Source organism: Podarcis melisellensis, assembly GCF_964234715.1.
Source record: "Podarcis melisellensis genome assembly, chromosome: 5".
Classification (NCBI taxonomy): Eukaryota; Metazoa; Chordata; class Lepidosauria; order Squamata; family Lacertidae; genus Podarcis; species Podarcis melisellensis.
The window spans coordinates 31,027,385-31,053,993 of NC_138537.1; the positions used below are offsets into that span (position 1 = coordinate 31,027,385).

Sequence of the window (26,609 nt, forward strand, 5' to 3'; positions counted from 1 at the left end):
GAAGTAATGAACACGGAGCAGCGTTTCCGTGCCCGGCTCGGAGGGATTCTTCAGCAGGACGGCGGGGATGGCGATGCCTGCGGTCGGGGAAAGGCGAGCCTGGAAGAGAGAGGATCCGTCGCCGCTCAGACACTTTCGCCCCGTTGGAGAAGGAGGCGACGGGCGGGAAGGAGGCGCGGCTTGGGACGGGGCGGGGCGGCGAGGGGGACGGGGCGGTGCTTTCTTCCCGAGCAGCGCCTCCGACAGGCGGGCGGGCTTGATGGACGGCTGTACGTCACGGTCCCTCCCCCGCCCCCTTGGCAATGTCTACAGCCTGCTGCACTCCCAATTTAAGCATTTATTCCACTGGGATAGAGGAGACCGGAGCAGCGCTGGCACCAAAAAACCATGGCTGGGATTGTATATTTCTTCACCGTCTTGCCGCTTCTCTTTGGGATTTGCGAGGGGGTTACCGGCTCTCGGGTATATCCAGCCAACGAAGGTGAGTGGGAAAATAAAATTTTAAAAAGCGACGGGGGTTGGTAGTGGTTGGTACCCCGGGCCGATCCGAGGCTCCATCCACCTCTCCTTTTTCTCCGGGGTTTGGGGTGCTTCCCCCCCAACACCGTCTTCCAGCGGTAGGGACCGTGAGCGGCCGGCAGCGCGCGCGCTTTGCAGGACGCGCTTGTGGGCAACTTGTGTGGCCAGGAGAAAGTTCGAACCAGGCGCCTGCCTTCCGGACGGACCGATGGACGACCTCCCGGCTGGGCTCCCTCCCTCCGTGCCAAACGAGGCTGGACAGCCGAAGGGGAAGCGTCGCCAGGGTGCTTCTCCACCCACCTACCCACCCGTCCTGCTTCCTTTTGCCGGAGCTTCGCCCCGCAGCCAGACACCCCACGTCCGCCCGCACCATCGCGTCGCCCCCTGGACGGCGAGAGGTGGAAGTTTGGAGCGGCGGCGACGGGGCGGGCTCGGGCGGGCCTTGCTGGGGAGCTGCGTTTGCCGCAGACGCGACGTCCCGGCGCGCGCGGCGCAAAAGCGCGTGGGAGCTTGACCTGGATTTTCCGAGATGCCTGGAGCCGACCTGCTCGCAAGTCACGCCGCGGGACCCGCCGCCACGCCAGGAAAAAGGCCCTTTTTATTTTGCGGACGGGGCCAGATCCTCCCCTTTTTGCACCCGTGTAAAATCTAGGTTAGAGCCCTAAAGTTCAAAGCGCAACCCTCGCTCCCTGCTCCGTCCGCGCGCCCTCTTGCACCTCCTGGCTTGCTGCATTACGCGGAGGGTGTACGAGCTGGTCATTGTTTTGTTGTTATTAGCCTTCGTCTTGGAAAGATGATGAGGAAGGAAGGAAGCCTAAAGATCTTGGTGTTCATTAAGACTGATGTTACGTAACCCGGGACACGCGGCCGCTCACACACACACACACGCAGTTTCCTGGAGTACCTGTCTGGCTTTGCATACATCCAGGTGGCCTGCACGTTCCTAAACCAGCTTGACAAGAAGGGGTGTGTTTGTCTGCGCTGCTCCCTGTTTGTGAGTGTGTGTGAGAGAGATGCCCGTGTGTGTCCATCTGCTCGCGATTTGGCTCCTGCAACTCCTAGGGCAAACCTGGCCATGGTATAATGTCAGAGGCCTGGAAATCACCTGGTACAGAAGAGCACAGATGCAGGCAATGTAAAGTTTAAACTTGAAAGCGAGAGGCAAAGCATTTTGCAGATGGATTTGCCCGTGCCTGAGATATCCCTACACTCTTGCATTTTAAAAAAATGCAATGCTCTGTTTCTCCCCCCCCCCCTTGTTTTTCATCATTTTCTTTGCCATCAGCAACTCAGCCACACTGTCTTCCCGCTTTCCTCTTTTCCTGGTCTTGTTTTCCGTTCATTCCAATGGATGGAAAAGCCTTGTCCTCTCTGGTGCAGGAGCGCTGGACCAATATGAGAAGGCTTTGTCTCTTTCTCTGTCTCTCTTAAAATAGTTTTGGTTGGTTCTTCTTGATCTTCCAAAGGGAGAAAGAGGCAATGTGTGCAGAAATTGCAAATGATCATCATTGGCTTAAAAACAACAACAAACTAAATAAAATATAACCATTCCACTCAGAAAGGATGTTGCATTTGTTTGTTGTAGTTTGAAACCCTTATTTATGATTTATTTAGAACTTGTGGTTTTTGTAGTCTGACTATGGGAAACGCTGGGGGGGGGGGAGGAACAGAGGGGCTGAGATTTCATTGAATGTCTCAGCGTCTTTAAGTTAAATCTGTACCAGGGGAGCCATTTTTCATGTCCCCACCTCTTACTCCATCTTTAACAAGAGGCTTAGGAGGTACAAAGAATGCAGTGGTGGGCCTTAGTACACACTTAGGTTCTCTCCCCCCCCCCCACTTTTTTTGTTTTGTGTCCTACAGAATTAATACCCCCTCCCTCCTCACTCAATGCATCCAATCTTTTATTCCTAGAAATATTACTCTGGAAGGTGGATTAAAAGGAAAATACACCTGTTTTTTTTTCTTGCAAGTGTCATTAAACACCCAGAAGGTGGTAACAAAACATATTGGGTTCAGTGTTTATGGTGGCAGTGATACACCAATTTGGATTACACTATATGTCAAGCTGTGTGCTCCACCTGCTTCAGAAATTCACCGACATACCCCTAAGAGATGTGCAATTCATGAAACAGAAGTGACGGACGGTGTAAACAAGGACATTTATTACAAGACAAATGAAATTACTTTCATGATACTTATTATTGGAGTGTCTACATGTTATGTACCCCATTTCCCACCACAGGTATATATAAGCCTGTCCTTTCACTCTTCCTCAGCTTTGTAAATCCTTAGCTCTTTGTGAGCAAGTCCCTTGAAGACGACAGTGATACTTTCTTCACAAGACTGTTCTGCATGGCTAAAACCAGTGGCACGTCTACATGGGAATAAACCCCATGGAACACAGTGGGGCTTATGATTCAGTGCAGATAGGATTGTGCTGCATATAAATGAGAGGGCTAAATAGAAGCATTGCTTATCAATAGTAAGATTTTTTTTTACTTGATTTCTTTAAGTGTTTAACCACCAGGCCGTTGGCCTTGCAACACCTTTTGTACAGTTGTGGGGCGTAGTTCAGAGAATGGGCTGTGAGCATTTGGAGGTTCTCAATTCATAGAATTGTAAAGGAACCCAAGGGGCATCTGTTCCAACCTTCTGCAGTGCAGGAATATTTTTGCTCAGTGTGGGGCTCGAACCCAGGACCCAGAGATTAAGAGTCTGTCAACTGAGCTATCAGTCAAGAGGTGACTTTAGGATAGGGTCAATGGGGTTCCCTCCATAAGTTGTTGGATTCCCACTTCCTTCAGCCCCAGCCAGTATGGCCAATAGTCAAGGCCATACCACATGGGATATCTTTGCACTAGGAAGGCACTATGGCAGTAGGTGCAGAATGGGAATACTAAATTTGTCTTGCCCTGTAGGAGTGTTGTAAAGGTTACCGTGATGTGTGCATCACATTCAGCATTGTGGAAATTCAGTGATCCATAAAAGAGTTAGTTGCATTTAATTAACAAATTAACCATACATAACTGAAGCCTCATTACCTTCCACCATGAGATCTAGGCAGTAAGTCTAAACACAGGGTGCTTACTCCCGAGTATGTGAGTATGCATGATTATGAAGCATTTGGGCAGGGATCTGACTCATTTCTGATTAATGTAACTTTTTTACTGGATCATGGCCACAAAGTTTGAATAAATATTGATCTCTGATTGAAAGTAGTCCATGACCACTGGCGTGACTGGTTAGAAAACAAAGTGTTGATATACAGTAAATCTTGTCTGAGTGAGGATCTTTCTTTTCACATGTGGAAATAGTCAGGTAAATTTTTTTCTAAAAACTTCGCCTGAGTTTGAGTAAGTGTAACTTGTCATTTATGTTTGTTTTCCCCTTTTTGCAGTTACCTTATTGGATTCCAGATCTGTTCAGGGTGAACTTGGGTGGATAGCAAGCCCGTTGGAAGGAGGGGTAAGTTCTGCATCCCTATCTGATCCTCTAGGTAAAATGGAATGATTAGTACGTTTCTGGTGAATCCTAATGGCTCGATTATTGTTGATTGTGGGGAGAAGGTCACATTTCTTCCGTAGCCTGTGATGTGAATTACACTTTGTTGGAGAAACCTTATACTCCCAATGCATAGCTCTGTCAAGAAGGAAACCGTAGAGAGTGGAAAGAGACTTTCAGAATCTGATCAAAGAACGCATATTTACAACCCAACCCTAAGAATATTTATCCCAAAGTATAGTTCAGTGAGGTTTATTTCCTTGCAAGGCATCTATGCAGGCTCACTCGGGTGCAAGTATCTGAGGGTTCAGTGAGGCTTACTCCAAGGTAAGTTTGCATAGGATTGTGGCCTTAGATACAATAAATGTCTACACGTGCTTCTTCCAAAGAAGTGGAGTTACATTGAGAGCAGGGATGGGGAACCTGTGGCCGTCCGGATGTTGCTGGGCTCTAAATCCCATCGGGCTCAGCCAGCATGGATGATGGCAAATGGATTTTGTTGTCCAACACCTTCTGGAGGGCTCCATTGTTCCCAAGCCCTGATTTAGGGTGACCACTATTCGGTTCCCAGATGGCAGGATTTGTGTCAGCTTAGGACAATTTCAAAGGTGTAATGCTACCTTAATAGATTAGATATTCTAGTCCACGAGGTTTCTTTCCTTCGTTTAAAAAAATATCAAAATCAAAACCTCTGCTTTTGGGGGGACAGCAGTGCAGTGTATAAAGCAAAGCAGAGCAAGAGCTGCTTCTTAATCCATTGCTGAATGGTGAATGTTTAACACATTTGCAGATCTGGACTCTGGGAGAGAACGGAATCTCGGCTTAGTCAGGACTCTGTGCAGACGTTCACTCTTAATTTAGCAAAGGATTTGTAGACAAATACCATGCAGTCAGTAAGTCTGCTGAAGAACTGCTGAGTAGACCCTGATTCTTACCGTAGGTACTGTGTCCCCAGCATGCCATGGGATCAGGAATTTTTATTAATTACCGGGGGTGGGGAGAGGTGCAGATAGAAACTGCCACCTTATTTTCACTGCCACATATGCAGGGTGAATATTAAGAGCAATTTCGGGGTGGGGGGGGGGAGAGAAACAATGCACAAGGTATTTCCATTCAAATATGCTCAAATCCCTTTAAAATTAAATGGAAACCTCTTCTTGCTGCACTTAGAGGCAAACAATTGATGCCTAACTAAGTCCAAATAATTAAAAAAAAGCACTAAAGTTTGGAAAGATTGCCAGTTATATAATAAACAGGAAGGCAAATTCCTTCAATGGGCTAATGAAATATACTGTAGTTGGACGTCCGTCGGTCCTGTAATTAAAAAGAAGAAGAAAGGTGGTGGGCGGGGAGGATGGTGACAAATGGAAGGAATGCGAGGCTGTTTATGTAGCGATGCATTATGCATAAGCTCTGAATTAGCCCTATCATGGGAAAATGGAGTATTGTCCTGCTCCCATTGTTGCTCTGCCCGAACTTGACTGCTCTGCCTGTGCACACTGTGCTGTCCCTGGAACCATTCCCTGCCTGCCTCCCCCAGCCCTAGAAAAGGGGAATGATTGACAGGCCTCTGGCGGTGCAGACAGCACACATTCACTGTTGATTGCCGGCAATTGCCCTCATCTTTGACAGTGGGGAAAGGTACAGCTTTATCTGGGTGAGAGTCAGGCATCTCAGTTAATCCTATACCCTGGAAAGGTCAATGAATTAGTCTTTCTTTCTATGCACCCATGGGGCATCCCTTCTGTAGATTCAAATATCGCCATTTTGAAGAAGTCAGCAATTGTGACTGATTGGCAGAGGATGTCCCTATATTAATTTTCAAGGTGTTTGTGAGTGTATGTATCTGTGACTTACGTTCGTAACATACGAAGTCTGAGGAGAAACGTAAAGAGGACTAGTTTCAATAAATCCATGTCTCTGTGTGCTGCCTTTTCATGCTGGCAGTGGGGAAAAATCAAGAGGGCTTAGTCTTGTCTTCAAGTCTGTCTGCAGGAGTGCCTTGAAAGTGCTTTCATATTGCTGCATATGCTGCAGATTTGTTTCAAAGCGCTGGGAAAAGTAACACTTCTCCCTCCCTCTGCCTTCGAGAACACTCAAAGGTATAGAGCCTTCGCAGATCAGCACGGCCTTCATTTTATACTGTGTATAAGCTCACTGTACGTTGCAAAGCCCTTGGCTCCACCCTCTTTTTATGGATCCAGAACAGGTCATTCCTGAAGTGTGAAGTATTTTATGTGTTAATATGAGACGTTGGAGATAAAAATAGGCCACTTTACCAGTGAATAGCGCTATTACTAAATCTATAGTAGCCCTAGAGGAATGAATGTGTTACATTATAAATTTAATTAATGATTTACCTTTAAAATTCACAGTTGAAAGGAAATCCTGGGTCTGGAATGCTTTTACTGTGGGATTATTAAACCATGGGAAGAGTTGGTTTAAAAAGCTGAAATAAAAAAAAGAGAGGAAGTGTTTGTTTTTGACAACACATTTAACGTTTCAAATTTATAACGGTTGAAAATGTGGGGGGGGGACATTTATAGTATTGGGCCATTTGCCTCAAATATATTGAGGCAAATGTCTATAAATAAACAAACACCTCTTGTCAAACAAAAACCAAAAGGGAGAAAGTCAGAAGGGTTTTTGCAGCAAGGAGCTACTGAATGCAGCCATGTTCCTTTCATAGACTTCAATAGGCTTTGGAGCCAAACTTCTTTTGTGCAAAGAGGCAAAAAGGAAATCCCATGGACAATTCTTATTTCCCTCTCCTCTTCCTTCCCTCGCCCCTGCACAGACTAAGGGCTGATAACGTGGAAAGTGGTAGATCATAAAGGGCAGGACTGTAACACAATGCTCATTTCATGGCAGTTGTAAATTAGAGAACTCTGTTGCTTACATCATGTTAGCATTTTACACTGATAAATGGCTTTCCAATTTTCCCCTGGTTATTGATTTATTCCCCTCTTTCCTTTTTTTAAGGGGTGTGTGTGTGTGTGTGTGTGTGTGTGTGTATTTGCAAGCATCTTCTCTAGGCAATAACTCTGATATGATCCTTTTGACTCTGGTGACGACCAGAGATCTATAAGCTGACCCAGCTATCAAACTAGATTCTTTTTAACCTAAACAGGACCGGAATGGTTACAAACCTCAATGGAAATGTACAGGATGCATTAGAGTTGTAGGCTGGGTCCTACAGTGTCCATTTAGCAGAGCATGTTTAATACAGTACTTGATTGCCAGGGAGTTGGATTCTAACTGTTCCATTTTCCCCCCACCCTCCGCTTCCTGCATGCTTCATTGTATAAGCTGGAACCTTAGAATTTAGCTATTATTTTGCATAAATGAAAAAAAGGTCCTTCCTACCCTTTGAACCTTAATTCAGCAGAACGGTGCTCCTTTCTCAAAAAGAAGAGACAGAAAAGGCCTCAGCAGTAGCTTTCTTTTCTGTATCATGTGATTAACATAATCTCATTTAACAATGTTCAAAGCTCTTATTGACCACTTCCACTCTCCTTTTCTTTTATGATATGTTCATCACACTCCTGCCGGAATGCAGCTTGATAATACAGAATCTAATTCATTCTTAATCAAAGCTTCATTTTTCTGTGGGGTGGTTATTATCATGTTTGGCATTCTATTTTTTTTTTAACCAGTCCAGAATTTAAGAAGAAAGCTCACCTTTCAGTTAGGCAATGCAGGTTTATGAGGCATGGTCTGTTGTGTAAAACTGTGTTGTCCTGAGGTGCCTTAAGCCAGAATGCTTGAAATGGAACCAGCGGGTGCAAGCCAGAAAAAAATATAGGTATGCTTGCATTTCATTGTGATTGTTCCAAGGTGCTTGCTATAGAGATAGAGAAGCAAGTGGTGCTGTGGTTGAAACCACTGAGCCTCTTGGGCTTGCTAACTGGAAGGTCAGTGGTTGGAATCTGTGGGACGAAGTGAGAGCCCGTTGCTCCGTCCCAGCTCCTGCCAACCTAGCAGTTCGAAAGCACACCAGTGCAAGTAGATAAATAGGTACCGTTGTGGCAGGAAGGTTAACAGCATTTCCGTGCGCTCTGACACTCGTCATGGTGTCCTGTTGCGCCAGAAGTGGTTTAGTCATGCTGGTCACATGACCTGAAAAGCTTTCTGCGGACAAACACCGGCTCCCTTGGCCTGTAGGGATGAGCAACGCACCACATAGTTGCCTTTGACTAGACTTACCCAGCGGTCCTTTACCGTTTTACGTTTACCTTAGAATAGAAATAGTAAAGGTAAAGGGACCCCTGACCATTAGGTCCAGTCGTGGACGACTCTGGGGTTGCGGTGCTCATCTCGCTTTACTGGCTGAGGGAGCCGGCATACAGCTTCCAGGTCATGTGGCCAGCATGACTAAGCCGCTTCTGGCGAACCAGAGCAGCGCACTGAAACGCCGTTTACCTTCCCGCTGGAGTGGTACCTATTTATCTACTTGCACTTTGATGTCATATATACACACAAATATATTTTATGGACTGAGAACTTCAGATAGCTCAGCTTTTGCCAATCTGGTGTCCTGCAGATGGTTTGGATTGCAACTTCCATCAGCCCCACCAGCATGGCTATGCTGACTGTGCCTGATTGGGGTTGTAGTCCAGAATTACTGCAGGGGACCAAGCATGTGAAGGTTGAGTTAGTCTGTGTAATGGACGTAATAGGTATTTGCTGGTGACTGACGGCGGTTGAATAGGGCTGGGGCTGGGCATTACGTGTCGTTCTGGAAAGTGAGAGAGGATCAGTAGGCGGTTGTAGTGTAATAGCTGGGAGTGCTAGTTAATGGAATTGTGGATTCTCCTCTGCCATAAGATCACTAGGTGGCTTAGGCAAGCTGCTATTCTCTCAGCCACAGCCAGGGTCTCTCTCTTCTACATCTGTAACATAATGATTCTGCTCTGTATTTCAGGGGTTGCTGTAAGGATGACTGAGAGAGGAGGAACAGGGAAAACTGTTTTGTACCAAGTTAGACTATTGGTAGTTCTGTGTTGTCTACACGGACTTGCAGTGGCTCTTCAGTGATTTAGGGAGGGGTCTTTCCCCAGCCCTACCTAGAGAGGCCAGAAATTGAGCCTGGGGACCTGAATGCAGAGGTGTTTTGCCACAGAGCTGCAGCCTTTCTTTCCTTTCCACATATGTGCTGTTATTTTATCAGTCACCAGATAGTATTGCAATATCCTTCATAGATATTGAGCCGATCTCGTTCTTGTTTCCTGTTCTGCCACTCATGTTGCATGCAGCCCTGGGCCAAGTTTCTTATAGTGCAACCCCATTCTTAATTCCTCAGAAGTAAGACATATTTGGGCTTGTTCCCAGGTAAATATGTATAGGGTTGCCACCTTATATCTTTGTATCTTGCTTTAAAAAAATAAATCAAATTTACATGCAGAGTAGAATACCTGTTAAGGTTGCACAGTGTTTGGGTTTTATAAGACCCCCAGCTACGAGGGTCCATTCAGATCATGGCATATTAAGGTTGATTACAAGCTAGCATATATCCGTTTTTCTTTGGAAAATACTACTTTCCTGAGGTCTTCAATTAGGCTGCTATTAAAACCTGATTTCCTTTTTAGTATATGGCTTTATTTTTGCTCATGTGTTTGAAGCACCCTGTATGTTCTGATTTTTTTTAATGGCTTCCGGTATAAAGAGAAATAAAGTAAGCCAATTGGGAGAGAGAGGAATTAATTTATCTGGTGGTAGCAAGGTTTGATTATGCTTTTCACACTCTTCCTGTCTCACGTTTGTCCCTTTTGGTTCTTCACAGTGGGAGGAAGTGAGTATTATGGATGAGAAAAACACTCCGATCCGCACTTATCAAGTCTGCAACGTGATGGAGTCCAGTCAGAACAACTGGTTACGAACTGATTGGATTCCTCGCGAAGGGGCTCAGAGGGTTTATATTGAAATCAAGTTCACACTCAGAGACTGCAACAGCTTGCCAGGTGTCATGGGGACTTGCAAAGAGACTTTTAACCTCTACTACTATGAGTCGAGCAACGATAAGGAGCGCTTTATCCGCGAGAGCCAGTTTGCTAAGATTGACACCATCGCGGCCGACGAGAGCTTCACTCAGGTGGACATTGGAGACAGGATCATGAAGCTCAACACAGAGATCCGCGACGTGGGGCCCCTGAGCAAGAAGGGATTTTATCTGGCTTTCCAGGATGTCGGCGCTTGCATTGCCTTGGTGTCTGTCCGCGTTTTCTACAAGAAGTGCCCGCTGACAGTCCGTAACCTGGCCCAGTTTCCGGACACCATCACCGGGGCAGACACATCCTCTCTGGTGGAAGTTCGCGGCTCTTGTGTGAACAATTCCGAAGAGAAGGATGTGCCAAAGATGTACTGCGGGGCAGATGGTGAATGGCTGGTACCCATTGGCAACTGCCTGTGCAATGCTGGGTATGAAGAGCACAATGGAGAATGCCAAGGTAGGGCCCCCCTGCATTGTGCAGTTCATTAGGGGCTGGTGTTCATAATTGAATCAGAGATGAGAATCAGTGGAAGGCTGCCCGTAATTAGCAGTCCCTGTGGGATGCAATGGGATGAAGGGGTCTAATGAGGAAGTCCAGTAGTTCCAGGTGGCAGGGCTAAGGAGTGCATAATACTGACAGAACAAATGGCACCACCATAATCGGCAGAAGGCACGGCACATTTGCTATCAGAGGGTAGAGTAGAACTGGCTTGCATCTCCCCATTCACATTTGAATGAGGATGGAAGCCATGTTATCTGAGCCAGTGCTGTTTAAAGGGGCAGAATCAATTTCTCTTCCTTTCTTTTTTTAAAAGGTGAGAATGCTATTCTGGCTAAAAGAAAAGGCACAGCAGCAACAAGCTGTCTCCTCCTTCATGGCAGAAGACAGAAGCTTCTTTTTGTTTTTCAGGGGCCCCAAGGAATGACTCTTAGTGTCTCATTTGATAACTTTTCACGAAATAATCCTTGAATACGTGACATGGCTGCTTTTGTGAAATATTTTTATTTCTCAGAAAGTCTCCATTGTTTCCTTTACAAAGGAGCATGCTAGGAGACTCTAAGAAATGCAAGAAGTCATCTGTTTGCCCCCTCCTTTCCCCCTTCTCTGCAGAATTAAGGATTAAGGTTCTTATAAAAGGCAGCTTATCTTAGAAAAGAAAAGGGAGGGGAGATTTAAATCGCCTTTGTGGGTGCCTGTGATTTTTAGTTATACATTATCATGATTTTATAAATAGGTTATTACTGATTATGGGCTTGAGTGCCCCCTTAGTCGCATGTTCAGGATCAGTCCCTAATGGCTCTTTTTGCCAAATGAATGCCTCTTTGTATATGTTGCTAAACGGATGAGGCCCAGCGATGCCGAGGCTGATTCATTTTAATTGCATTTTGTTAAGGGTAATGTTTTTATTTTTGTTTTTAAAAAATGTGTGTTTGCAATATATGTGGTATAGGAAAAAGCAAAACATAGCACTGATTTCTATAAAATAGGTGCAAAATGGCATCTTCCTCCTGCAAAGCATTTCATACCGAGATGTTTTTATATGATCATTTATGGGCAATGTGAAGTTCATTATTATGCATTGAAATTAAGAGTTGGCAGGAACGCAGCTCTGAGCGCAAACATTTTCCTTTGCTATCATACTTCCATCAGATATGTTCATGTCAGTGGAGGGGAAGCAGGGGTAGGGGGTGGGAGAGATGAGCATATCTTATCAGCAACACAATTATGAAAGGTTGGAGTGAGAATTGAAAAATGAATTGCATGATGACAAGGCATATGTCTTGAGTAAATTATTCTGTCTCTTGGAGTGGGCAGGAAGTTGGAAACCTTTGCATGTCAAGAACAAACAAACTGTTACCAACATGCAGATGTCATTCTGAGTAGATTTTGGGGGGAGGGAGATGTGTTAGCATCGAAAGAGATTTCTTAAAATTATTGCTGTTTTTCCTAGTTTGTAAGCAATACTTCTTTCATTTTATTTTTGCATGGTTTAGCTGGTGGGAGAGCAGGTGGACCAAATTAGAAAGTTGTGCTTTGCAAAGAGATTACTCCTCATTCTGCTAAAGTGGGTGTTAGGGGCAGTATTGGCTAACCCTGATTGATGCCAAATTAAAACACTCCTTAGTCAATGACCCACACATTATTATCTAATCACATGACAGCCAGAGTGTTGTGTGGGAGAAATCACTTGTGATCTTTTGGGGCAGGAACTTCAGGAGGCCCCCCCCCACATTTTTTTAAAAAGCAGTAGGTGGCTGAAAGTGACATTGACACAGAAAATACTTGGTAACTCTCTGTTCAGCTCTACTGGACTTACGGAAACTGATTATTCACACCTTAAGTTAATGACCAATCCTGATGAGATCATGTATAAAAGGAAGAAAGAAACCTTTTGTCTTTTGCATCTCCTGTGTTTTAAAACCCTCCCATTAAACGTTCCATTGGAAGAAAATACAATCCAGCAAGCAGTCTTAAATTGTTAGCCATTTCATCAGTTGTTGATTGTATTTTCCTTGCAAAAAAAAACATTTCTTCCAGTTCCAAGACAAATGTTTTTCTCACTGTTCCCTAAGCCCACAGGCTTTGCTATGAATCACTTGTTAATGGCCATGTTTACTTGGAATCCAAACTATTAGTGTACAGGTGAATCAGATGACTTTGGATTTGGATGCTCTTGCAGAGGCTGAGTTTGGTTATTTGGTGTTTGGTAATCACTATTCTTTCCCTTTAATATTTTTGTGTGAAAATAAACACCATCTAGAGAGCCAAAAGCATTGGGCAGCCAGCTAAAGAGAAGAAAGAAAGCCATCTCAAGTCCACAAAAGCTTATAAAAGAGTAAGCTTGGAGGGCTGTGAACAGGTTCCAGACTGATTTTCCAACAGCACGGCCGTGGCAGGACAAATGGAGGAGTAGGTCACAGGTCATTCACTTCCTCATCCATCTTCCTCCCGTGATCCTGAGGTCAGAGTTAAGATTGATTAAGATCTTAAAAGCTCGACAAAGGCTTGGTGGGCAAAACTGGGCAGGCTGGCTGATGGGTGGGTGGGTGTGGAGGCAGAGGGTGCCTCTGTTGTTTTGAGATCTAACATTGCTCATCTGCTGGAGTCTTCAGAACTTTGGGGACCAAAAGGTATTTCCTACTGGCTTTCGTTCATCCAGCAGTGTATGTTAATTGAGGTTTTTTTAAAAAAAAGAAAGAAAGAACGAGAAAAATAAAAGAAGACATGTCAAGTCTACCAGGTGATGCCTGGGTAGCACCCCAAAGCAGCTGCGAGTTCATTTAGTGTCTGGATCTTGAATACCATTTTCTGAAATGGAAACCTTGTTCTCTCCCCCCATCCCTATTCAGTTGTCTCTCCTAAGTAAGAAGAACGTGTTATTGGGGTTAACAGAAGTTTGAACTTACTGAGTGGTTTCAGCAAAGGAGAGTTATTCTGTGGGGACTTGGCAGTAGTCAAAAAAAGAGAGCAGGGAATCAGGGGAGAAGCAGGATTCCAAGATCCACAAACAGAACAAAACCCAATAATCTATTTTTTACGAGTTCTCCACTACGTCTGTCTTTAAAATTAGCAATCTATCGTTGTGAGAATATTGCTCGTGTGTGTTGAAAGTTGCACCTGTAATTTTAAATATAAGTAAAGGAAATGTACACTTGATTTCCTCAAGCTTATTTAGCAACCAATGTTGTGTTTCAAAAAGAGAATAAGAACTGCATGGGAAATATTATTAATGAAACATGAAATTACCTTATATTCGAGGCATATCTCAAAAGCTAAGGTAATTACTGCTTTAAGGGGGGGAAATGTAGCTGTTGGCTGATGCTCTTTTGCTAAAAGATGCCATTGGTGATTAAAATTGTTTTGTTACACATTAGCTCAATGTGGTTTTGATTTTTGTTGTGTAATTTCCTTATCAAAGCAAGTAGATGTAATATATGGAAAAAGCAGAGAAGATGCTAAATCAAGCAAGTAATAGAATTGCATCTCTCTGTAATTGTTCTGATGCAGTGAAACCTGTAAGTTAAATTTTATGTATCCCATTTAAGGTCACTGCACCATAAAATCCAGATATTTTAATAACATTTTGCATAAACATCCCAAGATTTCTGCATTTTGTTGTATATATATTCTCTTTTAGAAAACTTATAAAGCCAATTGGCAGAACATCCCACAAGGTTTAAGATACGTTTTTGAAATCGTCTTCTTTTTGCCAAGTTTGGGATATCCCTTCTTTCCCTTCTGCCTTTGGTAACAGGAACCTTAAGCAGGAATAATTTAGATGCCATAAAATAAATACTCGTATAAGAACTTTTTGTTGCACTAGGGGAGTAAAGTTTGCCTGTTGTTCCTAAACAGGAATTCACCCTTTTCTTTTCCCTATAGAACATATCTTTAAAATGTTGATGCCTGTTCTGTAGACAAATAGCATATACATAATAGCAATTCTAAACCGCAGTTCTGCTTCTTCCTCTTATTGAAATCAACATGCTCATGAGTAACTTTGCCTATCAGCTTTTGGATGTATCCAGGATAGCAAAACAATCTGTAACATTTGACTTGTAAACTGGTTGCTCGAAAATAAGGGAGTGCATCTTTGTGAGGGTATGTATGTGTGAGCATGTGTGTCTGTGTGTGTAAAAGATCAAACTTATTTTTTAAAAATGGGGGAAGTGTTGTTGTTTTTTAACTAAAAATTATTTGGAGACAAATTTGTGGCAGTTGTTTGCTGTTGGGTGGTTGTTTTTCCTCCACTGAAATGTTTTGTAGTCCTTCTTTTTCTAAATGTGAATCGTAGCAAACTCTGGGCTAAGGTTTCTGAATAGTATTCAGTCTTTCCAGTTACAGTGCACGAAATCTTGTACGTTCTTTCTAAGTTGTAGCATTGGCCATAGAAATACAGCCTGGCTTTTCCATGGGCTGTTTGTCCGTATCTGGTCCACTGATCTTAGATCTTTATTGGTGCTTTGAGGGGACTTGATAAAGGAAGACTTCAGCCATCCCTCATGTCTTTTGAATCGCTCTTTCTCTCACTCCTCCCTACATTGCCCTAAACCTTTGGATCAAACTCTGCTCTCATCTGATTCTGCTTTCTTCTTTTGATATACTTTGTGGGAGCAGGTGAGGTCACATAGTTTCATGAGCTGGAAATAATTAACACTTCCATGACTAAATGGTCACTTTATGAATATTCAGGATCTGCTTCACTCTCCCTGGGAAGCAAACATGTTGGTTTCGTTCCCATTGCTCCCAGTGGAGAGGGATGAGGTTTCCCCTGTGAATGAGGATTGTCAGCTGTCTGGCCAGTTTGCCTTTTGCATGCAGCAGATTCCTCATTTGCATATTTTGTATACATCCTCATGCAAAGTAGCCCACCCATTTCCCACTTTCACAAAGGAGATAAGCGCTTCCTTTGGAAAGTCCAGAGGAGAAGCTCCTTCTATTTATGCAGATCCTAAAGTCTTGGGTTTCATGCAAATGCATTTGATCGAAGCTCTTTGTTTAAGAGATAGGGAGTGCATATTTGCCCACCATTCCTCTTTGTGGCCCAGTCTTTCCACACACAAAAACTGCACACAGGCCTTGAGGCCCTCTCAGCCTTATGGGAAATGCTGACTACTGAGGCAATACAAAACTGTTAGATGGAGAATTGACACTTTAGGTGTGAACTTCATTAGTGTTTCCAAGGTTTTGTGAATAAAGGGACACTGAGTGCAAGTCAACTTGGGTAAAGTGGTGTTGTGTTAAGCCTTGCTAAAAGGCAAATCAAACCTGATGGGTAAAGAACTGAAATGGCAACTTTATGAAAATAATATTAGTTTGATCAGCTTAACTAAAATTACTCTTGTTTACAAAAAAAGAAAATCTTAAAACAGATGTAGCCCTTGGTAATGCATTACATATACAGTTATTTTCGTTTTTCAAATAGTATATTCTGGCATATCTATCTGGGCCCCACCTGCATTATACATTGAAAACAGTATCATAACAGTCATGTCTCCCCCTCTCTCTCTAAAAAAAATTTCCCCTAGGAATGATAGTTTCTTAATGGTGCTATTTTTCTCTGGGAATTATAGCTCTGGTAGGTCTCTGGTAGGGGTCTCAGATGGTCAGCACCCTTAACAAACTACATTTCCCAGGATTCTGGAGGGATGGCTCAGTTGGTTAGAGTATGGTGCTGATAACTCTTAAGGTTGAAAGTTTGATCCCCATCTGGAACCGCTGCATATTCCTGCATTGCTGTGGGTTGGACTCGATGATTCTCAGAGTCCCTTCCAACTGTGATTCTAGGATTCTAAGACCTGACTGTTTGAAGTGGTATGATACTGCTTTGAAATTTATAGTGCAGATGGGCCCTCAGAAGTGAATCTCTCAGAGTTCAATAGAACTTGCACCTAGCAAAATGTGTAGGATTGCAACATAAGAGGTTTCTTTAACACCTCTCCCCTCCTTTAATGCATTCACATAAGACGACCATTTGCCCAATGTACCTCAAAGCCACAAACGCCACAGCCCTTGACCCACATGACACCAGCTAGCCTGTGGCAGCCTACATGTAACTTGTAACTTTATTAAATGGTGCCAAAACACAGGTATGCTTGGGACAGTTTGGTTGAAAGGTTTATCGATCTGAACTATGGCACCTGAAGCATGTACACACTTCATTTACAAAAGAAACCCCCTCAAGTATGGATTGTTTTCATTTTGTCTCTTGCAAATCAATGGTATGAAATCAGAACCAAAATCCATGCTAGATCTATTTTCTCTAAAAAAATAACAGGAAAAGGGCATATTTTTTGCCCCCCGTGAATATGCACACAAAGCTTTTTGATGTGCAATTAGCGTTTAACTCAAAGTTAATTTCACAGAGCAGTAAACTGCAGAGTGTCAGGCCATGTGGCGTAATTAAGCAGAGGTTTAAAACAACAAGGAAACGTGCAGAAGCTTCGATTCAGGCCTGAGCAGCGTTGAAGGAAGTGAGACCATTTGCTTCTCAGTATAATTGGAAGGGCTATTAGGATTAAATAATACCAAGAGGCACCTTTTGTCTGGCTTTTGGTTTAACCTCTCAGGAAAAGTAGTTTCCATCTAAAGAATTTGTGTACTGCTGCTGCTGTTGTTCTAAAGTTATGAAATTGAGCACTTCCTCTAAGCTTTCTAGATCTTTTGTGGCCCAACAAGAAGAAAACCCAGGTAGGGGGTCCAGGTACGGGCTGTTTCAATGGCCCCAGAGCAGACCTGAGGGAAACCTCCCTGCACCCCCCATGGCCAATCTAGGGAGCAGGCTTGGATCCAGCTCCTGATAGGTACTGTGGGCTTATCCCCTACCGCCTACCCAGGTCAGACTATGACCTTGAGCTCCCTCATTGGCGGCCCTATGGAGTGCCTCCACCGCTCTGCTCCGCTGCTGCACTGAGAGGGTGAGTGGACTTGGTTTAATCTCTCAGTAAAAGTAGTTTCCATCTAAAGAATGCCCTGCTGTTGTTGTTCTAAAGTTATAAAATTGAACACTTCTTCTAAGTTTTCAAGATGGTCTGTGCACCTCTTCCTAATTCAAAAATGTCATTGGATGCAGTCATATAGATCCTGATTCACACACCAGATATCCTTTGACTCCAAGTTCCCATCAGCCCCGATCAGCATTGCCAATGGCCAGGGATGATGGGAGTCGGAGTCCAGCAACATCTGGATGGTCAAAGGTTCCCCAGCCTTGCATGTATCATTTTATATTGAAATACGGGACAATCCTTTATTATGCAGAACAGGTGGCATTCCTAAGCACATTGATAGAAATAAGAATGGATAGTGATAATGTCTGAGAGCTGCATACAAGTTCTGGGAATGACAAAACTCCTTTTTTATGATTGTATCCTAATGATCCTTGGCTTCAGCTGGGCCCTGCTTTGAAGATATGCTCCCTCCCAAAGTCACAGATGCTAATCCGAAAGTAAATGACACATCCTCCTTATAGTTATGACCTCAGAGCTATAAATGATTCAGAACCTGACATTCCTGCCTGTCACCTGGCGCTCCTGTCAATTTATCTGTAAGTTTCCGGGCCTCAGGATTTTGTGGGTTTTGGCCACATCATTCCAGGGGACCCAGTGCAACAACTGCCACTCCTTACTAATGGAGGTTGGGTTCAGGCTTTGAGAAAAACAAATGCAAGATGCTGTGGTTCCCTTAACTGCTTTTGGAAGTGGCCTTTGGGTGCAGGAGTCTGAGAGGGATCTGATTTCAAAAATGGGTTTGCCAGGCAATGGTTGGAGGTGTGTTATGCATGTGTTAATCAGGGGAAATAATGCATGCAATTTGGCACCGAGTGGCAGGCTTGAGTAGCAGATAGTACCTGAGGTTCTGTCTACAGGTTATTGATGGCCTCCAATGAAAATGGGGGCAAACGGATATCTAACATGCATGTGATTACCTCTCCTGTCTGCTTTGGTTGTCATAGGGGGCTTTGATGCCATTTCAGAGTAGCATTACGGAAAGAATGTTAACAAGGTACACCTTTCCTCAATCGTAGTACTTGCAGTAGTAAGGAAACTGCCTTGAACCTTGTGCTGTATTGATTTTGACAGCTCTGCTTTGGAGTCCCCTTTCCTCTAGGAACTAAATTGGTACCAGCACTCGCCAAGCATGAGTGTAGAATTGTTAGACAATTAAAACAACAGCAGCATTGTGGGTATTTTTATCACCTTTGTCAGCTGAGCAAAAGGACAGTTTTCATTTGCTCCCATCCCCTATGCATGAACATATTCAAGGAGTGCTCATTTGCTCAGGAGTGATGGCAAGGGGCAGAGAGCTTGATATCTCAAACATTGTAACAGAATCCCGGACTTGGAAATGGGAGGTAGTGGCTCAGTTTACCAGGAGGCACATTATTCCAGTCTCAGTTCCCATCTCTAAACTGTGATTGCCAAATTTTACATGGGCATTAAAAGTGCTCTGTCGGTGAGCAAAGGTCAGATTACCTGGTGAGATGAAGGAGGTTTGTGGGAAATGGAGGGAATGAGACATTTCTGTGCTCAGGTTTAGGTCCAGACTAATGATCTTCATTCTAACTGCTTTTAAGCAAAGCCAGGCTCATCAAAATCTGTTCCAGTATCCTTAATAAGCTACGGACTGCCAGCTGCTTAAAATCCTTAAAGCATCATTTGAAACAATTCCATTGATAAGGCTAACTTCTCTTATTGGCAGGGATACTTTACTCAGCAGTCGTACAAATCCACGGTACAGTGTCTTAATTATCCAGATAATCCTGTTTGCTTGTATTTTTTTAAACTATGAAGTGCTAGGTAATTATTCAATTCTTAATAGAAGTCAAATGGCAATGTAAACAATAATTAGGATGTTAGACAGACTAATGCGCTTCAAAGCAAATTGGATTTTTTTTTTCATACTGTTCAGCATGAAGTCCCATAAAGCTAACAATTTAGTGGCAAGGAAACAAGTTCCATTTTGTTCATATTTTATGGTGTTATCTCTTCATGCCTTGTTTGAGAGAATAACAGTTTGTCCCAATGAAGCTGCCTGCTCCAGAGCCAAATGTCACTTTAACAATCGGCTCCCTGCAGTTTGCTATTTGGCTACGCTCTCCCATGGCTCCAGATTGGTTCTTTGTCTGCTTCAGTTCCAGCAGGTCAGAGGTTAAACAGAATACTGATTTCCTCCCACAATATTGACGGCAGGTAAATATGGCCAGGACTGGTGCTTGATTAACATGCAGCCCATGTTGGAGAGATTTGTCCCCCGGTCTCTCTTTTAGGCAGAAGATGTGCTTACTTTCAGATTAACATTTCCCTCCTTGGCTGTTCTTTTCTTCTGAATTAGATGACTTTGAAAGCAGCTCCATTTCCCTTTGATGCATTCCCCCTAAGCCTTAAGCGGAGAGCCTTCGAAAATTCGGGATGTGTTTGAAAAAGTCAAGGTTTTCTTTTTCGAGAAATGGAGATCTGGATTAAAACTGTTGGGCTTCCCGCTTCTAGCGGCGAGAAGGTCTAGCAGTCTAGATCCCCAACTTCTCTGAATTTTACCTCATTGGGGGGAAAAACATCCTTTGTGCAAATGACCCAAACAACAAGTGCAAAGCAATTACAGTTCTCAGTAATTTTCTCTCTCTTGTCAACTTAGCTGTTATCGAGCATTTCACTCTCCCTCTCTCTCTCTTCATAAATAGTTCCCGAGACAGTTAATTAAATCTTGTCTTTGTCTCCATTACTTCCATTGTATTCAGCCACGACTCAAGGGCAGCTCTCACTGGTAACAAAGACAGGAGGAAAGGACGCTGCTTCTTTCCCCGATATTTTAATCATGGGGTTGTCACACAATAATGCTCTTGGGTGGAGGGTTTTGTTTAGTGGGCACTTCGTGTTCTCACCAGCATTTGAGTGACTTGAACAATTGTCTCTTTCTGCCCGCCATCAAGACTTCTTAAGAAAGGGTGCTAGTGTTCCTCTGCAGTGAGGCCAGTAATGAATTACAGCTGTTTTAATTACACCTACTTTAATTGTTTTCCCAAGAAGAGCAGGTGTCTTAGGAAACAACAGCAACACAGAATGAGCAAAATCCATCCAAAGGGTTAGATCTTCCTGTGTGTATATGGGTTGGTTTCAAGGAATGCAAAATATTTTTGTTAGCTTCCATTTTTATTTTTAAATTCAGCTCTTGAGGCTTCTCACCAGGTCAGAACCACAGAAAAATTACTAATTCATTAGCCTTGCTTTCCATATCAGACCACAGATTAGTTAATTTTGTTTCCCTTAAAAGTCTATTTAACTTTGGGTTTATTTTTCTCCCTCCCTCCCATCTACCCTGTCTTCACCTACCGGTGCTTGGGGCAAGTAATAAAAGTTTAAAGCAGCTGGTGGGGTGGAAGAATATTTTGCAGGGGAATCCCAATCCCACAACTGCTTAAATTTGACTGAGGAATGGCAAATCAAACAGCAAAGCCCTTCTGGAAGGTACACACCAACAGTGTACTTCTATGAACTTGGTACTTGTAGTGTAGTTATTTGTTTTCTCTCTTTCAAGGGTTTTCTGTAGCTGAAAAAAGACATTCCCACTTGGGAAACAATTTCCTTTTGAAGTGCCCAGCCTGTCAATGATTGAAACCACCACAAGGCAAATTAGCATGTTAAAAGAACTGGATCAATACATTTCTCTCCTCTTCACTCCCCACTTCCTATATCTCTCCTTGGCATGTGAGAATTTTGAGTACCTTCAAGAGTTATGGCTCTCAGCAGAGGAGCCAGTTGGTGTTTGAGTGTAACAAGTGGTGTGGGTAACACGAGATGTACCTTGGTCAAACTCTGGCCGCTTGATCCACTTCCCAGACTCAAGTACAGTCTTTTGAAAATGGATTCAAGGAAAATTGACAGCTTTGGGAAGCACAGTCAGTTCATGTAATTATGGAGTGGATTAGAAAGTAAGTGTAGGGAGAAACAGGAGATCAATACAAGGGCACAAGTTGACTGAACTCATCCTTAGATGTTGGAGTACTCAATTTTGTAACATTTAACATGAGTATGTAGAAGATTTCTTTGGGCTTATCCAATAGGCACGTGTAAACACACACACACGCACACACAAATACAAATGAGGCAACAGCCCCACTGTTTTATAAAAAGTGCAGAGACCACAGACTTGATAGATAAATTAACAGCAGTGCTGTGAACTGTTAGAAGCAGTCTCCTAGTTGAGAACAGCAGGAGTTTGCTAATTGTTTTAAACAATGTGTGCTTTGTCGCAAAGGGATTGTTTTTGTTTTAAAGGAAGGTGGAAAAACGGCAGCCACATGCCACAGATGCTGGCCACTTGGCTGGGTTTCGATGAGGCTAGGAAGGTCAACCGCGGTGAATAAATTTAATTAATAAATGGACACATTCAACCCTACAGAATTAACTGTTGCTGAACCCATGGAAAATGTTATGCTTTTCACATGTGCTCTTCTTTAAGAAGAGCTTGGTGGTGCTCAAAGGCTTACAACTGTTCTCACTGACAAAATTTTCTCCCTGCTGAAAGTATTATTGTGTATTTCATGCCTCCGATTCTCTGTGATTAATATGGCGCAAAATTATGCCACTCAGTGACAGAAAGAGGTTTGATCCACCTCGCTAAAAGAGTTTTGACCTTGACTGCTCCTTTGGCTGTAGGCAGTACATTTAAACTTTCTGCTTTTACATTCCCATCTGTCAAGCATGGCTGACATTAACCTTACAGAAGTGTTTTAAGAATTAGGGAGTGTTTGCAAAGATGCCTTGAGGATGAATAGGGCTATATATTCCCCAGCTGGCCGGTACCTCTTCCCTGCAACTGTGCTGGTGTTTTAATTAGGGAATTATTTTGACTGATGATTTTTTTCTGGATGCACTTTACCTGATGTTATAACGGGAAATGTTTTCCTTGGAAATATATTCCTGCTTGTCTTATTTCTGGCACTGCAGTTAGTAAACGCAATTTCTTGGAAGCAAAGGTATGTCTAGCCAGCTCTAATTTATGGGATCAGATACAGTCATTGGAAGGGGGGGGGGATGTATTTCACATTCCTAGGCACTAAAGGGAAAAAATAGAAGCCAAATTCAAATTAAGTTCCAGTTGTGCAGGGGTGAGAATACCTGTCAATTCTTAGGCACCAGCATCAACCTGAACAATGATGTGCCTGGGATTTTTCTCTCTCCCTGTCATAGATTCGAAATATTATTTCAGCACTTGATACCCGCAGTCTAAAGGAGGAATGACCAGCCTCTTGCCTGCGGGTCCCGTCTGACCCTCCAGCTGCTTCCAGCTCCTCTCCACAAAAACTTGTACCTTGCACTTCAGACTCTAGATGTGAGATGGGGAAACTGCAGGCTTCCAGGTGTTGTTGGACAACAACTCCCAGCCTGTCTGACCATTAGTCATGCTGTCCGAGGCCGATGGCAGTTGGATTCAACATTTGGAGGGCTACCCGTTCCCCATCCCTACTCTCGTTATTTCAATTGCTGCTGGCATCTTGCTGGTCTTGTGGCAGCTGCATCTCTAGACGAGCTTGAGGGGGCCCCCAAATGCACAGATACCATGCATTCTGTTTCTAAAGTACTGTACATGTACATGTTTAGCAGAACTGGGTGGTGAATTCCCTCCTGCCATCTCTGACTGCAGTTTTGGAAATCACAGTTTTGAATGGTTCACCATGTGAATCGTTCTTCCGCCCTATCATCCCAACATGCTCAACTCGGATTTTTGTATGCCAGCTAAAACATTCAAGCTGTGATGTTTGTAGGATTGGGCCAAAAGCTTCCTATGTGCTTGCAGACTGTAAGGTTTGGGGTATTTTTCTTCTTGGTAGCATACAACCATTGCCCTTTCACTGCTCTTCATATAAAGCTTTTGCAAGTCTTCATCCCTTTCCTTTCAAGTCCATCTTGCTCCAATCTTAAAGTGCAGAAGGGGGGTGGTGGTGTCTATGAGAGTGTAGGGTTCCCACAACCACCTTTGGCCACACCCTGTGATGGCTGGTGTCCATTGTGGTTAGTAGGCTGGAAAGCAGGGAGCCCAACAGTAGGTGTGGACGACGGACCCACCAACTGACAGAGGCAACTAATTCTGGTTCTGCCCCATCTTCTTCCTTACTGAACTCTACAAGTGGCAAGATGAGGGAGAGCCTGACAGGCAGTGCCACTCTTTGGAGTGGTTGTAAGTAAGAAGACATGGAGGTGGCTGAGAACATGCTGAGGTTGGTGGGGCAGTGCCCCATTTGCCCTAATGAACCAGTTTCCATTGGCCACACTCACGGTTGTTCAGCCTCTGGAGGGTTAAATACGGCTGAATGGGACCACAGCAATTTCATTAATGTTTATGTACAGCTCACCAGGTGGGGTGGAGCTATCGTGCTAGCTTTCCAGGAAGTGGGCAATATTGCTTATTGGGAGATGGGCATCTGGAGGTTGGCTCTATGCAAATGCACCAGCAGACGTGCAGGATTGGTTTCGCTGGTTCCTCTGCATCCCCACTGGCATCTCCCTCCCAGTAAGCAACAGTGACTCACCTGCTGTCAAGCTAGCATAGTGGACTCTGTCCCACACAGAGAGTCCCTAGGGGTGGTTTGACTGAGACGCCTGGCTATGTTCTGGTTTTTGTGTGCTGTTTTATTTTTAATTGTTTTCTGCTATGCTCATTTCACTTATTAGGAACTGCAAATAGCTAAATTTGTTCATGTGCAAATATTGCTTTGAAGTTTGCCCTTCCAAATTCAAACACATTCCTGTCAATTTGTGTCCTTTCTTTCTGGGTCCCGGCTGACCCTGTGAAGACAAAATGATTATGCAATTAATAAAGGGAGAGTCCTTGTGTTGCTGTGTTGTTGAGTAATGACTACTTCACTGCCTCTGCTGTGCAGCTTAGAAAATTCAATAGAATAGGTGATGCTCACTACGCCAAGTATTTTTAAGGGGCATGGTAGAAAACGGCATGCAATTTTCTCTCTCAGCATTTATTAATTTAACCTTGCAAGGATTGAAGTCAACGCCACTCCTCACACTCATCTGTGCCACTTTCATGATGCCAGATTGCACTGGGAGTAAGAAATCTGGTCCTTTGCATTGGATGAGGAGGTGAAAAAATGACTCAGAAGGTGACTAGGTACGGTGACCGGTTTTGTAATAAAACTGTATCTGGAAAAGCCAGGCGAAAGAAAGACAGAGGGTAAAATTATATTTACCAGCAAATACTAGCACATACTGGAAAATTCCCTGAACAATTTCCCATGACATTCTTGATGTCCATACACTTGGGGGAATATCTGCAGTCTAAGGTAAAGGTAAAGGTACCCCTGCCCGTACGGACCAGTCTTGACAGACTCTGGGGTTGTGCGCCCATCTCACTTAAGAGGCCAGGGGCCAGCGCTGTCCGGAGACACTTCCGGGTCACGTGGCCAGCGTGACATCGCTGCTCTGGCGAGCCAGAGCCGCACACGGAAACGCCGTTTACCTTCCCGCTGGTAAGCGGTCCCTATTTATCTACTTGCACCCAGAGGTGCTTTCGAACTGCTAGGTTGGCAGGCGCTGGGACCGAGCAGCGGGAGCGCACCCCGCCACAGGGATTCGAACCGCCGACCTTTCGGTCGGCAAATCCTAGGCGCTGAGGCTTTAACCCACAGCGCCACCTGCGTCCCCAGTATCTGCAGTCTACTGCTAATCAATTTCATACTGGAAAGGTAGAAGTTACCAGATGATAAATGACTCTTGCAAAGGAGACACTTAGAAAATTAAGTTTTGTGGCTCACGTTCAATGTAAAGACATCTTTCTTTTTAATCCCCCACCCCCACAAATAACTAGAACCTTGATTTAGAATTGATTTTGCCTTTTTACAAAAAAAAACCCCTAAGTACACTGTAAGTACACATAGCATGATTTTCCTCAGGTGTTATGAAATATTTACCATGTTAAGGAGTGTGCCTGTACTTATTAATCCACTGTATTATAATCATTAACCTATATTCTGAAAACCCCATTAGGTGAGATATCTCTTCCCTTCCCAGAGCTCATCCAATTCCTGCAGTTTATAAGGAAATCTGATTGGTTGGCTTTGTACTTCTCTCTCAGGACCTGTGGAATATAGAACCAGGATCCTTCGGATCTGTGTTCTGCTGCAGATCCCAAATTGTGTGCCAACTGGATGCGTGTAATAACAAACATGATTCAGTATCTTATGCACATGGATGGGTGGCAAAATGAAGGTGAATGCTGGAGCTAAGGAAAGCAGAGCCATCTCCTTTTCTGAGATTTCTGTTCCTTTTGTCTTCTCTCCCTCAACTGTCATCCAGCAACAACCACTCCATCAGGCAGGCGGTAGCAAAAAGAAGGAATGAAGTAGGGCCTCTCCATGGGCTTTGCTTTGGAGACCAGCTCCTTCTCTTTCCATACCAGAGGGTCTTTAAGAACCGGGAGGCTTGAGCATAGGTAGGCAAACTAAGGCCCGGGGGCCGGATCCGGCCCAATCGCCTTCTAAATCTGGCCTGCAGACGGTCCAGGAATCAGCGTGTTTTTACATGAGTAGAATGTGCCCTTTTATTTAAAATGCATCTCTGGGTTATTGGGGGGGGGCGCTTCCTGGTCTTTTTACATGAGTAGAATGTGTCCTTTTATTTAAAATGCATCTCTGGGTTATTTGTGGGGCATAGGAATTCGTTCATTTCCCCCCCTCCAAAAAAAATATAATCCGGCCCCCCACAAGGTCTGAGGGACAGTGGACCGGCCCCCTGCTGAAAAAGTTTGCTGATCCCTGGGCTTGAGTTTGCTTTTCTTTTTCCTCTCTCCCCCCTCCCAATCTCTTTTCTTTCGTCCCTCCCCCCTGCCCGATTATAAGCTTAAGAGCAGAGACTGTCTTATTATTAATCTTGGTAAGCCACTCTGGGAGCCTTTTCCAACTGAAGGCAAAACCTGTGTTTAAATGCTTTCTGCCATCTGAACAGATCTGTGTAATAGCTATAGATGGATGGATGCCATCAGGTGCCTCAAGGAAGGTGTCTGAAAACAACAGCTGCATTAATGTGAATCCTTTTCTAACCAGTCACAACCACACAAGGAACAGGATTTCAGCATATCCTCCCAACATAT

At 43.9% G+C, this 26,609-nt stretch overlaps 1 protein-coding gene across 2 annotated transcripts in view; it reads left to right on the plus strand.

Annotated features, from left to right (window-relative positions):
- Nucleotides 1–326: 326 nt before the first annotated feature.
- EPHA4 (EPH receptor A4) overlaps nucleotides 327–26,609 on the plus strand; it is a 152,604-nt gene continuing 126,321 nt past the window's right edge. For both annotated transcript variants that reach the window (XM_081910357.1, XM_081910356.1), the window contains exons 1-3: nucleotides 327–481; nucleotides 3,920–3,987; nucleotides 9,806–10,469. In XM_081910357.1, coding sequence (XP_081766483.1) covers nucleotides 388–481; nucleotides 3,920–3,987; nucleotides 9,806–10,469 — 826 coding nt within the window. In that variant the 5' untranslated portion in view covers nucleotides 327–387. The remainder of the gene's footprint in view (nucleotides 482–3,919; nucleotides 3,988–9,805; nucleotides 10,470–26,609) is intronic.